The sequence below is a fragment of the Bubalus bubalis genome, chromosome 14 (assembly GCF_019923935.1).
Source record: "Bubalus bubalis isolate 160015118507 breed Murrah chromosome 14, NDDB_SH_1, whole genome shotgun sequence".
Classification (NCBI taxonomy): domain Eukaryota; kingdom Metazoa; phylum Chordata; class Mammalia; order Artiodactyla; family Bovidae; genus Bubalus; species Bubalus bubalis.
Genome location: NC_059170.1, coordinates 20,587,611 through 20,604,361, shown reverse-complemented (window position 1 = coordinate 20,604,361; position 16,751 = coordinate 20,587,611). Strand labels below are relative to the sequence as shown.

The following is a 16,751-nucleotide window of genomic DNA, read 5'->3' as shown; positions in this document are numbered from 1 at the left end:
AAAATAAAACATTATTCAGATGAGCCACTTTGGTGGATGTGGTTTTTTACAAAAAGGTTTATAGGCATAAAATAAAAAATAAACTAAGAATTAGGCATTTGAATTTTTCCAGTTTTTTAATCAACCATAGTAGAGATCAGTAAACTGTGGCCCACTGCCTGGTTTTGCAAATAAAGTTTTATTGGAACACAGCCCAGTTCTTTGTATACTGTCTACTGTGCCACCACAGCAGAGTTGAATGTGACAGAGAGCATATGGCCCAAAATGCCAAAAATATTTACTGCCTTGCCCTTTACAGAAAAAGTTTGCTGATCCCTAACTGTAGAAATGTATTAAATTAATTTTTCAATGTGTTTATGAATGTGGAATGGAAACATCTGTTTTTTTCAATCCTTATCATTAGTATATGATAAAGCATTTATTTTGTTTCAGTTAGGTTCTGTTTTCAAAGTCCCTTGTAAAATACTTTCTAGTAGTTTCTTTACCTGAATACTTACGACTCTGTTTTTGTTAAATAATAAATTATCTCTCATTGTAAACAATTATTCCTGGCTATCACTGCATATGAAGCCTGCATGTTGTTAGAAAGTTGAATGTGTTGTCAGGTTTGTGGCAGAGCTACAAGAACGGGAAATGCTTATCCTTAAGCCTTATAAGCCTATAAGTGTGACAGTAATTTTGATGTTCTTTCCATGATCTTTAAAAGATTAAAATAGTCAGTTTTGGAAATGTTTCTTACCTGATGATTACACATTTAGAACATTTACCTATCCTTGACAATTGTTAAAGAGAAATTGTGGTCAAGAAAATCTTTTTCCTGATTTTTCCTTGGTCTGATGCCCACTTTTAGGACAGCATTCAAACCGTACACTTCATGCTTTTTGTCCAGATGTGCTGCAGGACAGCCCATGTAGCCTTCCCAGTAAACTACCTAATGGTTTATAAAGACTTCCCTGGCCTTCATGAATTAAGTAATGCTTCTACTTCTTTATTTTCTTAGTATTTTGTACACATTTAAATATAGCTGTCTTTCCTGTGACTCAGGGTCCTGTCTTCTTTCTCTCTCTCTCCCAGAGTCTTGCAAATACAGGGCAGTTGGTATTGTAGAAACTAGAGCACCTCAAAATTCAGCTACAAATGATTGCAAATAGTTCAGTTATATATCAGTAGAGAATTGTTTGAATACACTATGGTACACTCCCACAATGAACTGTCATGAGTTGATTTTTTTTTTAATTACAGTATAGTTGACTTACAGTGTTGTGTTTCTGTTGTACAGCAAAGGGAATAAGTATACCTATACTTATATACAGTCTTTTTTAGATTCTGTTCCCATATAGATCATTACAGAGTATTGGATAGAGTTCCTTGTGCTATATATAGTAGGTTCTTATTAGTTATACAGTATATATTTATACTATGCTATATATGTTTACCGGAGAAGGCAATGGCACCCCACTCCAGTACTCTTGCCTGGAAAATCCCACGGATGGAGGAGCCTGGAAGGCTGCAGTCCATGGGGTCACTAAGAGTTGGACACGACTGAGCGACTTCACTTTCACTTTTCACTTTCATGCATTGAAGAAGGAAATGGCAACCCACTCCAGTGTTCTTGCCTGGAGAATCCCAGGGATGGGGAAGCCTGGTGGGCTGCTGTCTATGGGGTCACACAGAGTCGGACACGACTGAAGTGACTTAGCAATATATATTTACTATATACCATAGATATTTAAATATACTATATATATTTATATATAGTAGTATCTATATGTCAATCCCAGTTTCCTAGTTTATCCCTCTCCCACCCATCATTCATTTGTTTATTTAAAAAAAAAAAAGTTGTGGAATTAGAACTTTCAGGACATGCTGTTAAATTAGAAAATGAAACAAAAAAACAAGAAGCAATACAGTTTGTATGTGGTATAGATCAGTTGCCTATTGTTTTATGCTACAACAAACCATGCTAAACCTTAGTGGCTTATAAATCTATGAGACAAGAGGTTCTGTTCTTGCTTGTGCTCATTTATTCATATGTCTGCAAGCAGTTAACTACAGATCATACTCATTAGGTTAGGCTCTTAGATGTTTGGGGATCAGCTCATTTGTAGAGAGAAAGAATGGGTGGATATACAAGAAACAGATTTAAGTGGTTTTGGGTGAGATGTGAGGTATATAGGGACAGGAGCAAGGAGTATTTCTTTTTATATCATATATTAATTTTTGAACCCCACAAATATATGCTTATTCATACAAAAAAGAAAATTATCTACCTAACCTCTGCCCACCCCGCCCCACCCCCATAGTTCTGTTTAAACTATGACAGTTGTTTCTTAGTTAGGAATCTGATTTGTTTTAAAGAATTGGTAATGACTTCCTTGGTTCACCCTGTTTGGAATGATCAGTATTCCTGTGTTATTCATCTGAAAGATCTATCAGTTCAGTTCAGTTCAGTTGCTCAGTCGTGTCCCAACTCTTTGCGACTCCATGGACTGCAGCATGCCAGGCCTCCCTGTCCATCACCAACATCATGAGTTTAATCAAACTCATGTCCATTGAGTTGGTGATGGCATCCAACCGTTTCATCGTCTGTCGTCCCCTTCTCCCGCCTTCAATCATTCCTAGCATCAGGGTCTTTTCAAATGAGTCAGCTCTTCACATCAGGTAGCCAAAGTATTGGAGTTTCAGCTTCAGCATCAGTCCTTCCAATGAATATTCAGGACTGATTTCCTCTAGGATGGACTGGTTGGATCTCCTTGCAGTCCAAGAGACTCGCAAGAATCTTATCGATCACCACGGTTCAAAAGCATCAATTCTTTGGTGCTCAGCTTTCTTTATGGTAAGAAAGTATATCTATAGTATAGTAAGATCTATATTCAGCTTATTTTTCTCAGAGATGATAATCAAGAGCACTTGACCATATCTTCTCTCCAGAACTTAGCATAGATTAACATCTCAATGGCCAAGTAAAATCATTAACAGGGTTATTGGGAGGGGATATGTCACAGAAACCATAGTCACACAGCAAGTAAGTGATAGAGCATCTTCATATCAAGCTCACCTTCTTTCACCTTAAGTTCATTCCCCTTTGCAGCTCTGGGGTTTCCACCTCTTTCCAGTTGTTTGTGGGCACTCCTTCCCCTCACATAGTTGGCATTTGTCTTCTCTCTTATTTATACTTCTTGTATTTGTTGCTCCTTCGTCAACCTGAAAGTAATTTTTTAAAAACTGTAATAAAAAAAACGGAAAATCAGTTTATAATGACTTGTAAATGCCCTCATTTGTTGGCAGTTTATCATACAGGATTCTTCTCAAGTAGGACTTAGTTACACAGGATGTTTGTGTTTAGCATTACTTTCTCTTAAAGCTACAGAATAATTCTGCCCTTTAGTTTCATGTTTGATTCTTCAACTTCTTATGTGGGGGGGAAGTATCACAGTACCCTCACACAGAGAACTGTTTATTATTTTTTCTTTCTGTCAGTTTTCTGTTTTCGTGACTTCCTTAGCATCTTTCACAATGGAGGGGTAAAATCATTACCCAGACATATTTTCCCGTGTTTGTCCTTCTTCTTTAGCTTAAGTTGTTTGGCTTTATGTTGTTAGGTGGTGAACCATCAGTGATTTTGCAAATTCATGTGATCACATTTCCAATATATCCAGATATTTTAAATAATCAAAGCACAAACTCATAGAGTGACTGAATAATTACTTTGAACTTTAGAATCTGTGTTTTAAGATCTAGTTGAACCTTTCTGATAAAACTAAGGGTTAATTTAATTTTCTAGGACTGAATACTTTGTCTCTTTAATGGTTCAGGCAGTGGTGTTTATGGGCTCAAGTCACACTTAAGAAAATAGAATTTCTTCTGTTTGAACTTTAACGTTCTCTGGAATTGAAAAGAGCTCAAAATATGGTTGATTCTTTCAAGGGATCCAGCTGGATGTTTTATAAAACATCAGTTTTAAAAAAATTCAGAAATGATGTCATTCTAAAAGTGATTGGCCACCAAGCAGAGGGTTAAAATGCCTACTTTGGAATATACTCCTTATCCACCATCTGAACAACTGTTGCATTTATCAGATTATGAACCAGGATAGAGCTCTCATGTTATCAGGTGCAGTCTTGCTGCCCAGCTTCCAACACAATATCATCTTACATTATACTTGGTACTTTTGCAACTGTTAATTCTTAGATTTTTTTTCCATACAATATCACTGAGGTCGCATGGACTGTTGATCGTATACTCATTTTCTGTGGGGAACAAATGTCAGTATTAACTTGGACATAGTCACAAGGCGAGTTAAGTGATAAAATCAGGCACTAGTCTTCATGTTTTCTAATCATTATTAGTATTTTTTCTTAAAATAGCTTCTTTATATCCAGCACTAGCATTATCTCTAATCCTTACAACAGAATGAGGCCCAGAAAAGTGAAGTGATTTAATAAAATTCATGCAGGCTGTTAGAATGATGGTTCACACCAAACCTTTCCATCTCTGTACCCACACTCTTCTGACTAGACAGTGTTGTTGCTTGAAACCTGAGGCATATCACTAGTGTTGCAGGTTTGGGAGTAGTGATGTGAATAAAGGATAGGTAGTTTTAACCTATAAACAATACTCTGGAGTTTGGGTTTTTCCCATTTTCTAAGCTTTCACTTGGTATATAAAAACTGCTCTGAGTTTTTCGTTCTGCCAAGTGCTTAGTGCTAAAACACATCTCACTGCTAAGGCCTCCTCGGGCCTTTGGCGCCCTTGCTGTAGAGGCAGGTGGTCTGAAGAAAGGCTCCCTCTAGGTTGTTGCACATTGTACACAACACACAACAGTGCGAGACAACTGTCAGCTCCTTCCTTCTTTTCTCCTCTCACCCTCCAGAAAGCTGGGCCCAGATGGAAGAGCTGGAAGCATGTCAACTGCGCTCTGAAGGGCATTGAGAAAACACTGTCAGGAAGAAAAAGGCAAACGTGATAGCTAATTAGTCCACTAATCAGACAGGACTACCATCAATTTCATCGTGAAAATGTCCCGGACAGAGAGATGGAAGGGCTGGCAGAGTGTTGCCCACATGGCTCTCAAAGAGGACTTTTTTTGTCAGGGGATTTGTAACTTGGGATTGCTACCCTGATTGACTGTACATATTCATTTTCTCTCTCCCCAAAATGTGGCCATTGCAAACTAAAGTAGAAAAATTCTTTGGGGGGATATTTTCCTCATGAGAACGTGCCCTTCAGTGTACAAAGATTTGCCTTTTTGCCAGTGTCATGAATGCTTTTAGATATATTGTATTTATAACTATGATCTCAGTGAAGGAAAACTTTGATGTAACATTCTCATTTTTCTATTTCTTGTACTTTGAATTTAGCAGTTATTGGAGAATAAGTGCATGGTACTTAAGTGAAAAGCTTGGAATGGCTGAGAGGAACATAGCTCAACTTAAAGGATATTATGGTAGCCCTGACCCTATTTTAACCAAGTAGGTAACAAGTTTCCTTTAATGGGAAAAATAACCCTCTGAAGGTATTAGAACATTACTCTTCAAGTCCTATTCATATTAGCTCAGACCTAATTCTAATGTCAAGTTTAATCTACCCAATCTGATTTTCTGGGATTTGTTGCCATCGAGTATTGTCAAACAGCTATAAATTGTCCTTGTGAATGAAGTAGCCTGTGTTTAGGGTCACCTCTACTTTTATTTTGGAGAAGGCAATGTCACCTCACTCCAGTACTGTTGCCTGGAAAATCCCATGGACACAGGAGCCTGGTAGGCTGCAGTCCATGGGGTCGCGAAGAGTCGGACACGAGTGAGCGACTTCCCTTTCACTTTTCACTTTCATGTATTGGAGAAGGAAATGGCAACCCACTCCAGTGTTCTTGCCTCGAGAATCCCAGGGACGGGGGAGCCTGGTAGGCTGCCATCTATGGGGTCACACAGAGTTGGACACTACTGAAGTGACTTAGCAGCAGCAGCAGCTACTTTTATTTTATTTTTTGGACACTCATCATAAATGACATGCCTGGTATCAGAGATGTTGTCTCCACTCTTCTTTCATACTTAGAATAGTTGGTATATATAAACATGTATTTCATCATCCATAGTAATTTATATACAGTCGACTATGATTCTGTTTCCATTCTATTGCAATTGATGTTCACTTGTCTGGATAGTCCCAAATTAGCTACCCACTCCCCACTACTTTGATTAATTTATTAGAAGTCAAGAAAGAATGCAGTTGAGATAAGCTGAATTCATAAGCTCGTTTCTTTCTTTCCCAGCCACTGTTCTCACTGTTAACCTTTGTGTCACATAATCCCTTGACCTCGCTGCCTTGTCTTAGATTCATAGGATTGCCATAACAAAGTACCACAAGCTGAGTCACTTAAAACAACACTATTCTCTCACAGTTCAAGAGGCCAGAAGTCCAAAATCAAGGTATCAGCAGGGTTGATTCATTCTTGGCCTCAGAGAAAGAATCTTTTTTATCCTTGTCTTCTAATTTCAGGTAGTTACTGACAATTCTTGACATTCCTTAGCTTGCAGATGGCACTATTCCAATCTCTGCCTCCATTGTCACATGGTGTTCTCTCTGTGGGCCTAGGTCTGTCTTCAGGTAGACTTCCCTCTGTCTGTCTTTTCCCTCCTCTTATAAGGACATGGGATTTAGAAACTACTCAGATAATCCAGGATAATCTCCTTCCCTCAAGATCCTTAATTATGTCTTCAAGGACCTTTTTTTTCCAAATAAGGAAACATTCACAGTCAAGGAATTAAGAGGTGAACATATTTTGGGCAACCACCATTCAGCCTATTATACTAAGTAATCATCTTCATAACTTCTTAGTCCTCTAGGTAGATATGTTGGTATTCTGTTGGCACAAACGTAATTACAGATTCAGAACATGAATTTTAAATTATTGTAACCAGCCTCAAACACATCTTTATTAATCAAAATAGGAACCATTACAATCAGCACATACTTGGCAAAGAGAAAGAAGTTTGTTTACTCCTGTAGCCGAAAAACCCGTGCTTCGGAATTTGACCAACTCTTGGAAAGCATTTTCTGTCTCCTGCTGATTGTGAAAGCATTTTTCCCTGCAAAAAGTTGTCGATGCTTGAAGTGGTATTTGGTTGGCAAGAGGTCAGTGGAGGATGAGGCAAAACTTTATATCCCAATTCATTCAACTTTTGAAGCACTGGTTGTACAACGTGCAGTCGGAAGTTGTAGAGAATTGGGCCCTTTCTGTTGACCAATGCCGGCTGTAGGCATTGCAGTTTTCGGTGCATCTCATTGATTTGCTAAGCATACTTATTAGGTGTAATGGTTTGGCTGGGATTCAGGAAGCTGTAATGGATCAGACGGGCAGCAGACCACCAAACAGTGACTCTGACGTTTTTTGGTGCAAGTTTGGCTTTGAGAAGTGCTTTGGAGCTTCTCGGTCCAACCACTGAGCTGCTCATCACCAGCTGTTATATAAAATCCTCTTTTCGTCACATGTCGTAATCCAATCAAGAAATGGTTCATTGTTATTGTGTGGAATAAGAGAAGACAACACTTCAAAAAATGGTGATTTTTTTGGACTTGCAGTCAGCTCATGAGGAACCTGCTTATCAAGCTTTTTCACCTTTCCAATTTGCTTCAAATGCCAAATGACCATAGAATTGTTGACGTTGAGTTCTTGGGCAACTTCTCATGTAGTTGCAAGAGGATCAGCTTCACTGATTGCTCTCAGTTGTCGTTGTCAGCTTCCAATGGCTGGCCACTGCACTCCTCATCTTCAAGGCTCTCGTCTGCTTTGCAAAACTTGATCCACCCCTGCACTGTGTGTTCATTAATTTAAGAATGTATTCCACTGCTGCTGCTAAGTCACTTCAGTCGTGTCCGACTCTTTGTGACCCCATAGACGGCAGCTCATCAGGCTCCTCCCCCGTCCCTGGGATTCTCCAGGCAAGAACACTGGAGTGGGCTGCCATTTCCTTCTCCAATGCATGAAAGTGAAAAGTGAAAGTGAAGTCGCTCAGTCGTATCCGACCCTCAGCAACCCCATGGACTGCAGCCTTCCAGGCTCCTCCATCCATGAGATTTTCCAGCTAAGAGTACTGGAGTGGGGTGCCATTGTATTCCACTATCAAACAGCAAATTTCAACAGTGCAAAAATGGCAATTACATTTGCACCAACATAATATTTCAGATTGTTGTCACTGTTTTTATTATCTTATAGAAAATTCTGACTTCCATTCCTTTTATTCTTTACAGTTGGTGCTGACAAAAGGGTGCCAGCGATGCCTGGATCTCCTGTGGAAGTGAAGATACAGTCAAGATCCTCCCCTCCCACCATGCCGCCCCTTCCACCAATAAATCCCGGAGGACCCAGGCCCGTGTCGTTCACTCCTACAGCACGTGAGACCTCTTAGTTGCTTGGGTTTGTGGTTCACAGTGACGTTTGGATCTAAATGAATGTCATTAAGTCTTCTATATTCACTACTCAACATTTTCTTAATGGCTATTAACATACACACATATATTTGGTTGTTTCTTTTTCCCTCAGAGAATAGTACATAACTCTTTCAGGTACTTGGAAATTTAGTAGTATAAATATTTTGTTTTCATATTTTTGACTTAAAAGTATCTATTTTAATTTCTTTGACTCTAAAAGGATGAATTTTCAATTATTATACTGGTTCATAGGATTCAAAGTAAATTTTATAAAATTACTGAACTGCTCCACGAGTGTCATGGTAAGGTTTTTTTACAAAAGAAAATGATTGTTTTATTAGTTTAGTAGGGCTGCTTTAACAAAATTCCAAAGACTGGGTGATTTAAACGACAGAAACTTATTTTTTCACAGGTCTGGAGGTTAGAAGTCTAAGATCAAGATGTCAGCAGATTGGTTTTTTCAGAGGGTCTCTCTCTGTCTTGAAGAGAGCTGCCTTCTTGCTCTGTCCTCTCATAGCCTTTCCTTGTGTGTGTGCATCCTTGATGCTTCTTCCTCTTCTTATAAGTACAATAGTCATGTTGGATTACGACCTAGGTTCATGACCTCATTTAACCTTTAAGGTCCCTGTCTCCAAATACAGTCATGTTCTAAGGTACTCTGGTGGTCAGAACTTCAACACAGGAATTTGAGAGGGTGATATAATTTAGTCCATAACAATCCTATTAAGACAATAAATGTATAATAAGTTGCCTAGCCTTATTAGTCAAAAAGGAACTAAAACCAATGTAGTACTGTGTACACCCACAAGAATGTTCAGAATGAAATAGAACATCAAGTCTTGGTGAGAGTATGTGTGAAGCAACTTGAACAATACATTGTTTTTATAAGAACGTTTTTTGGTACTATCTACTAAAGCTGAATTTCCCCAAACCCTGTAACAAATTTAGCCCTAAAACCTCAATTTTAAAAAGAAGATTTAATTATTTATGGTCCCAAAACATTTGAAGTTAAGTAACTGGCAACTGGAACAATTTGAGCCAGAATTTATGATATGAAGTTTGGTATCTTTTCCCCTTAATTTCTGTAATTTTATCTCACAGTTAAACAGCCTTAGATAAAGGTACTATCTTTGAAGTGAAGCAGATTTAAATCTAGACTATCATTCAGATTTCAAGATACACACTCTAGAATTCTATGTGTATCTGTATGTGTAACTAAATTGAGCCCTTTTGACCTCCATGCTTGACTGTTTAGGGGTGAATATGTGTTATTTCAGAAAATGTGATCACCTACTTGGGCTGTAAAACAGGCCAAGTAAGTATCAGAGTGGCCAAAAGCATGGTAATGTATTATATTTATGAGTTGCTTCAAAAGAGGGCAGCTCTCCAGTAGCAATGGGCCTTTCTGTGAACACCTTTGCAGCTAATTTTCTGAATTGCTGAGGTTGAGTGTTAAACCTTCCTTGCCAGTAGTAGCTCTAATGTCCTTTCCTGGAAGACAGTAGAAAGATCACCATCTTTTTCCTCAGCCTGTTAACCCTTTATGCAGTGAGCCTTTTAGCAACATTTTAATATACGCTTTGATAGCTAATTATGATATACACAGATGTATATTTAACAAGAATTGGACAGTCTTTCAAGGCAGTGCAAATATAGCAAGAACTAAGTATAATTTGGTAAGTAAAATAAGGGGCACATGTACATAGCACAGAAAAGTTATGAAATCTAGTAGGAGCAACATGCATGCATGCTGAGTCGCTTTTGTTATGTCCAGCTCTTTGCGACCTCATGGACTGTAGCCTGCCAGGCTCCTCTGTCACACAGTCTGTCAAATAATGCTTCTTAATACAGGTGATGTGTTTTTAGACATTGTTTTATTTTGCTAAATTTTCAGGCCTGGAAATGACTAAATAAAAATCTATTGACACTTAGGCGTATTTATTTCATTCATCAGGGAAGAAGGGACTTTGCCTCCAAGACCATAGCTCTAGAGCTGTGTTCCAGATTAAAACTACAAGAAATCAGTGTTCAGAACAACGGGCAAATAGGAAAACTAATTAATCACATATATTATCATTAGAGCAGAAATATAGAATGGAAGTATCCCATATGGTATCTAGAAGACGCTTGGCACTATCATGGCAGAGAAAAACAGATTTTGATGAACGTGAATATTCTGAATGGTCAAAGAGATACATATATATCTCATTGTAGGAATAAGTCAATAAACCTATGGGGTAGGAAAAAAAAAATACCATATTAACGCAACTCTCTGCTTTCTGATAATCTTGTTCAAGTGCTATATATTTAATTGACCGCTTTGCTTCTTTGGGAGTCTGAAGTTGGGATCAATGTCCTGTTGGAAATAGGATTCTACCAGATTCTGCTCATGCAACCCACTGCAAGAAGTCTTAAAAGCTACCCTTCCTCCCCACCCCCAACACCTGCAGAAGTTAGATGTCCCTTCTCTTTGCTCTTGTGGCTCTCAACACTCCTCTCTTAACATGTCTGTGTTACTCTGTTACCGTTTTTTATCAGGCAGTCTGTCTCATTGTAAAGCAGTGTTGTTGAGGGCTGAATCAGTGTCTTGTATATGCTTTTATCATGTGAATTACCAAATTCAAATCAATAAATGAAAGAGAATGCAAAAATAAGAAATTAACAGGGATCATTGTGATTTGCACTTAAACCAAGTTTTTCTTTTAGTGAGCAATGGCATCAACCATTCTCCTCCTACCCTTAACGGCGCCCCATCACCACCACAAAGATTCAGCAACGGTCCTGCCTCTTCCACATCATCTGCACTAACTAACCAACAGTTGCCAGCCACTTGTGGTGCTCGGCAGCTCAGCAAGTTGAAACGCTTCCTCACCACTCTGCAGCAGTTTGGCAATGACATCTCACCTGAGATTGGGGAGAAGGTGCGGACTCTTGTTCTAGCACTGGTGGTAAGTATGGCATCACTGTCAGTGACTGCTTTGAGTATGTGGCTCAGAACTGAAGCCAGCAGAGAAATTTGTGCACACTTCTCCTCATTCCCAAACTTGTAGCAGTGTGGTAAATTCTACAGTCTAGATTAATTTGTAGAATATTGTTGAATCATGGATTTCAGTTGTGGATAATGTTTATCAATTTAATTCCTTTAAGCAACTTTGAATTTGTCTTAAAACTGAGTTTCAAGAGATCCACTGAGGTTCCACTAAGTTTTGTTACTTAATAATATATTCAGTGCCTGGTGCATTGTTTCCTCATACAAATAGTTTCTTTAGGATTTTCAAGGTACACATAATTTTTTTTTACCTATTCTGAGGGACGAATCCATACTATAAGTTAGAGATTTTCTTACATTGACACCTGGGAGGGTTCAACTCTCAGTATATGTAAGAGAAGAGCTACCAGTTCTTAATGTTTGTAAATTGAATTCCTCAAGATTTACCTCAACTAAAAGCACACTGTGCTCCTGCATATTAGCCTCTTATGTGATAAAGATGATTCACACAACTTGGCAGTTCTCAGTGTGTAATTAGTGACCCCTTGGATTTCTCAAGAACCTTTCAGGAAGCCCAGGAGATCAAAAGCATTTTCATGCTAATATTAAAGTATTACTTACGTTTTGACTCTTAATTCTCTCATGACTGTTCAATAAAATTTTCTAGAGATTATATGACGTAGGATATTGCAACACATTAAATGCAGAAGAATCCAGCTCTCTTTTATTAAGTTATGTAGCAGAGAGGTTTGTATATCTGTATTATACATAATAGTGTGTATCTGTAAACCCCAAATTCTTAATCTGTCCCTCTCCCACTTTCCTCTTTGGTAGACATAGTTTTTAATCATAAACAGATATTGGATTTTATCAGAAGCTTTTTCTGAGTCTATTGAGATGATAATATGGTTTTTATTCTTAAGTTTGTTAATGTCGTGTATTACATTGATTGATTTCGATTATTCATGGTGTATAATCCTTTTAAAGTATTGTTGGAGTTGGTTTGCTAGTATTGTTGAGGATTTTTCCATCTATGTTCATCAGTAGTATTAACCTGTAGTTTTCTTTTTTTGTAATATCTTTATCAGGGTGATTGTCACCTAATAGAATGAGTTTGGAAGTATTCGCCCCTCTGCAAGTTTTTGAATAGTTTCAGGAGGATATGTGTTAACTCTTCTCTAAATGTTTGGTATAATTCACCTGTGAAGCCACCTGGTCCTGAACTTTTGTTTGTTGGGAGTTTTTTAATTACGTATTTAATTTCATTACTGGTAATTGGCCCACTCATATTTTCTATTTCTCCATAGTTCACATGGCAGATTGTAAGTTTCTAAGAGTTTGTCCATTTCTTCTAGGTTGTCCCTTTTGTTGGCATATAGTTGCTCCTAATAGTCTCTTACAGCCTTTTGTTTTTCTGTGGTATTGGTTGTAACTTCTGCTTTTTCATTTCTTATTTTATTGATTTGGGCCATCTCTCTTTTTTTATTAATCTGACTAAAGGTTTATCCATTTTGTTTATCTTTTCAAAGAACCAGATCTTAGTTTCATTGATCATCTTTTAAAATCTCCACTTCATTTATTTCTGCTCTGATCTTTATGCTATTTTCCTTCTGCTAGCTTTGGGATTTGTTTTTTCTTTATTCTCTAGCTGCTTTAGGTGTAAGCTTAGGTTGTTTATTGAGATTTTTCATATTACCTGAGGTAAATTAGTATCACTGTAAACTTCCCTCTTAGAACTGCTTTTGCTGCAACCCATAGGTTTTGGGGTGTCATATTTTTATTTGTCTCTAGATTTTTATTTTTAATTTCCTCTTCTATCTCTTCAGTGATCCATTGGTTGTTTAGTAGCATATTGTTTAACCTCTGTGTGTTTGTGTTTTAAAAGATGCTTGATATGATTTCAGTTTTCTGATGCTTTAATTGCCCAGCATGTGATCTGTCCTGCAGAATGTTCCATTAGCACTTGAAAAGAGTGAGTATCCTGCTGCTTTCAGATGGAATGCCCTATAAATATCAATTAAGTCCATCTGGTATAATTTGTCACTTAAGACCTGTATTTCCTTATTGATTTTCTGTCTGGGTGATATGTTCATTGATTAAATAGAGTATTAAGGTTCTTTGTGTCTGTTAACATTTGCCTTTATATTGCTCCTGTGTTGGGTGCATATATATATTACAGTTGTTCTGTCTTCTTGGGTTGATTCTTTGATCATTATATTTGGTGGGGATTTTTTTTCGGTCGGGGGGAGAGAGGTTTGGCCACGCCACTCACCTTGTGGAATCTTAGTTCCCCGACCAGAAATTGAACCTGAGCCCTCGGCAGTGAGAGCATGGTATCCTAACCACTGAACCACTAGGTAATTCCCAGTCACAGTCTTTAAAGTCTATTTTGTCTGATACGAGTATTGCCACTCTGACTTTATTTTGATTTCTATTTGCTTGGAATACCTTTTCCCATCTCCTCTTCTTTAGTCTATATGTGTCTCGAGATCTGACACATACCTCATGCTCAGTCACTTAGTCCTATCTGACTGTACGCAACCCTTTGAACTGTAGCCCGCCAGGCTTAGGCAGCATATATATGGGTCCTGTTTTTGTGTCCATTCAGCCAGTCTGTCCTTTGGTTGGAGCACTGAGTTCATTTACATTTAAGGTAGTTATCAGTATATATGCTCATATTGCCATTTTGTTTATTGTTTTTTGGATTTGTATTTGAGGTCCTTTTTTTCCTTTCTTCTTTTGTTCTCTTCTGTGATTTGATGACTATCTTTGCTGTTGTGTTTGAATTCCTTTTTTGTGTGTAGATATATTACAGATTTTTGTTTTGCAGTTACCATTAGGTTTTTGTATGGTGGTCTCTCTCTCTCTCTCTCTCTCTCTCTCTATATATATATACACATGCTTGTTTTAAGTTGCTGATTTCTTTCAGAAGAGTTTTAGATACCCTGCATTTTGTACTCTGCTCTCCTCATGATTACTGTTTTGGGTTTTATATTTTACATCTAATTGTTTTATGTGTCCCTTAACTGCTTATTGTGGATATGGAAATGTTGCTACTTTAGTCTACCCCACCCTCTAGGAGCTCTGTGTATGGATGATTTCTTGCCTTTATTTATATTTGCCTTTACCAGTAAGCTTTTCCATTTCCTAATTTTTTCATCACTTTAAGTGTATTGTGCCACTCCTCTTTTTTTTAGCAGTTTTTGCTAAAAAATCAGCTGATAGCCTTATTGGAGTTCCTTTGTATGTTATTTGTTACTTTTCCCTTATTGCTTTTAATATTCTCTGTTTATCTTTAATTTTTGTCATTTTGTTTACAAATGTGTCTTGGTGTGTTTTTCTGTAGATTAATCCTGTATAGGACAGTGCTTCCTGGGCTTCCAGGTTAAAGAAGTTTTCAGCTATCAACTCTTAATATTCTCTCAGTCTCTTTCTCTTTCTTCTCCTTTGGTGTCCCCTATAATGCAAACATTAGCACACTTGATGTTGTTCTAGAGGTCTCTTACACTGTCGCCATTTCTGTTCATTCTTTTTTCTGTTTCGTAGCACTGATTTCCATACTTTGTCATTCAGCTCATTTATCGATAATTCTACCTCATTTAGTCTACTATTGATTCCTTTTAGTGAATTTTTCATTTCAGTTATTGTATTCTTCACCTCTTTTTGGTTGTTTTTTATTATTTTCTAATTGTTTCTTGAAAAGTTCTTTTTGCTCTGTGTATCCATTTTCCTCCCAAATTCTTTGATTATCTTTACAATCATTCTGAACTCTTTCTTGAGTGGATTGCCTATCTCTACATCACCTGTTCTCCTGGGGTTTTATTTTGTTCCTTTGTCTGAAACATTCTTCTGTTGCCTCATTTTGTCTACGTTTCTATTTGTATTTTTTTGTATGTGGTAGGTTAGTTACATTTCCTGATTCTGGAGAAGTAGCTCTCTGTAGGAGATATCCTATGCATCCCAGGAGTGCACTCCCCTCTCGTCATCCAAGGAACAGGGGCCACCTGTTCTATGGTAGTGTCTGGCATGGGTTTGCAGACTTGGTTTTTATTTCCTTACAAAAGTTTGTATCCATAACAATTGTTTTTAATTCTCAGTTTTATTTTCAGATATAGTGATTATTGATAGATGTAACTCACAATAATTAGAGGGATTACGAGACTATAAAAGTTTATGAACTGCTGCTTTAAAACATTACTCAGTATTGTGTAGAAGAAACCACTTTCATACAAGGCAAAATGTAATAAATGACTTCTTTATCATGCGAGATTCTATCCCTGTTGTTTTGTATAACTGTGGTTATTAGTGGTGGTTCATTATCATTGCTGTATAATGTTTCATTGTAGAAATATACCACAGTTTATACTGTTCAAAAATATTTATTTGGGGCTGTGTCGGGTTGTCGTTACTGCACAAGGACGTTCTTTAGTTTCAGCAGGTGGGGACTACTCTGTATCTGCAATTCATGGGCTTCTCATTGCTGTGATTTCTCTTGTTGCAGAACATGGGGTCTAGAGCAAGGCTTTCAGTAGTTGTCTTGCACAGGCTTAGTTGCTCTGCAGCATGTAGAATCTTCCTGGACCATGAATCGAACCCGTGTCCCCTGCATTGGCAGCTTAACCACAGTTTATAGTTTTCAATGGACATTTGAGTTTCTTACATTTTGAGGCAGCATCACAGGTCCCCCAACACCACTCCCACGTTTTGAGATTTGCTAGAATTCTCGGGATTTGGCATATTGTTGTGCCCAGAGCTGAGATTTAATACAGAAATATAATAAGAATACACAGCTGGATCAGAAAGGTGAGACACAGTCAGGATCTGGAGGAATCCATGTGTAGGCTTCCTTTTTCCCCTGTCTCCCATCTGTGAAGGTAACAGCAGCATATGTGTGATGTTTCTACCCAAGGAACCCCATTAAACACTCGATGCGTGGGCAAATAGGCACTCTGTGCAGCATGTATGAAATTCCAGACTCCTAGAAGGAAAGTTAGTGTTTAGCATAAATCAGAGCTTGTAAAAATAGTACTGTCATCCATTGAGGGAAGGTGTTTTTGTTTCTTTGTTTGGGGTGACGGGGGGGTCTGTTTATTGGTCAGATTTTAGAGTACCATGGAAAAGTCTTTCTGACTCTAGACTAATAAAATTTACCTTAAATGTCAAAATGAGTTTGAACATAATTGGAAGCAAAGTAGACATCAGAATTTGTCTGATGCCATTTCCAGCAGCAAATTACTTTAAGTAGGATCTGCTTAATTTCAAGAGTAAAAGGAAAAAATGACAGCTCATTTGCACATGCATGCACACACAAAACGAATTTTTTTCTAGCTAT

The 16,751-nt window shown here is 37.8% G+C and overlaps 1 protein-coding gene across 8 annotated transcripts in view; it reads left to right on the top strand.

Moving 5' to 3' along the window:
• The window catches only part of CBFA2T2 (CBFA2/RUNX1 partner transcriptional co-repressor 2), a 147,334-nt gene that overhangs the window by 96,926 nt on the left and 33,657 nt on the right, over window positions 1-16,751 (top strand). For all 8 annotated transcript variants that reach the window (XM_044927731.2, XM_044927729.2, XM_044927728.2 and 5 more), the window contains exons 2-3: window positions 8,251-8,394; window positions 11,137-11,378. In XM_044927731.2, coding sequence (XP_044783666.2) covers window positions 8,251-8,394; window positions 11,137-11,378 — 386 coding nt within the window. The remainder of the gene's footprint in view (window positions 1-8,250; window positions 8,395-11,136; window positions 11,379-16,751) is intronic.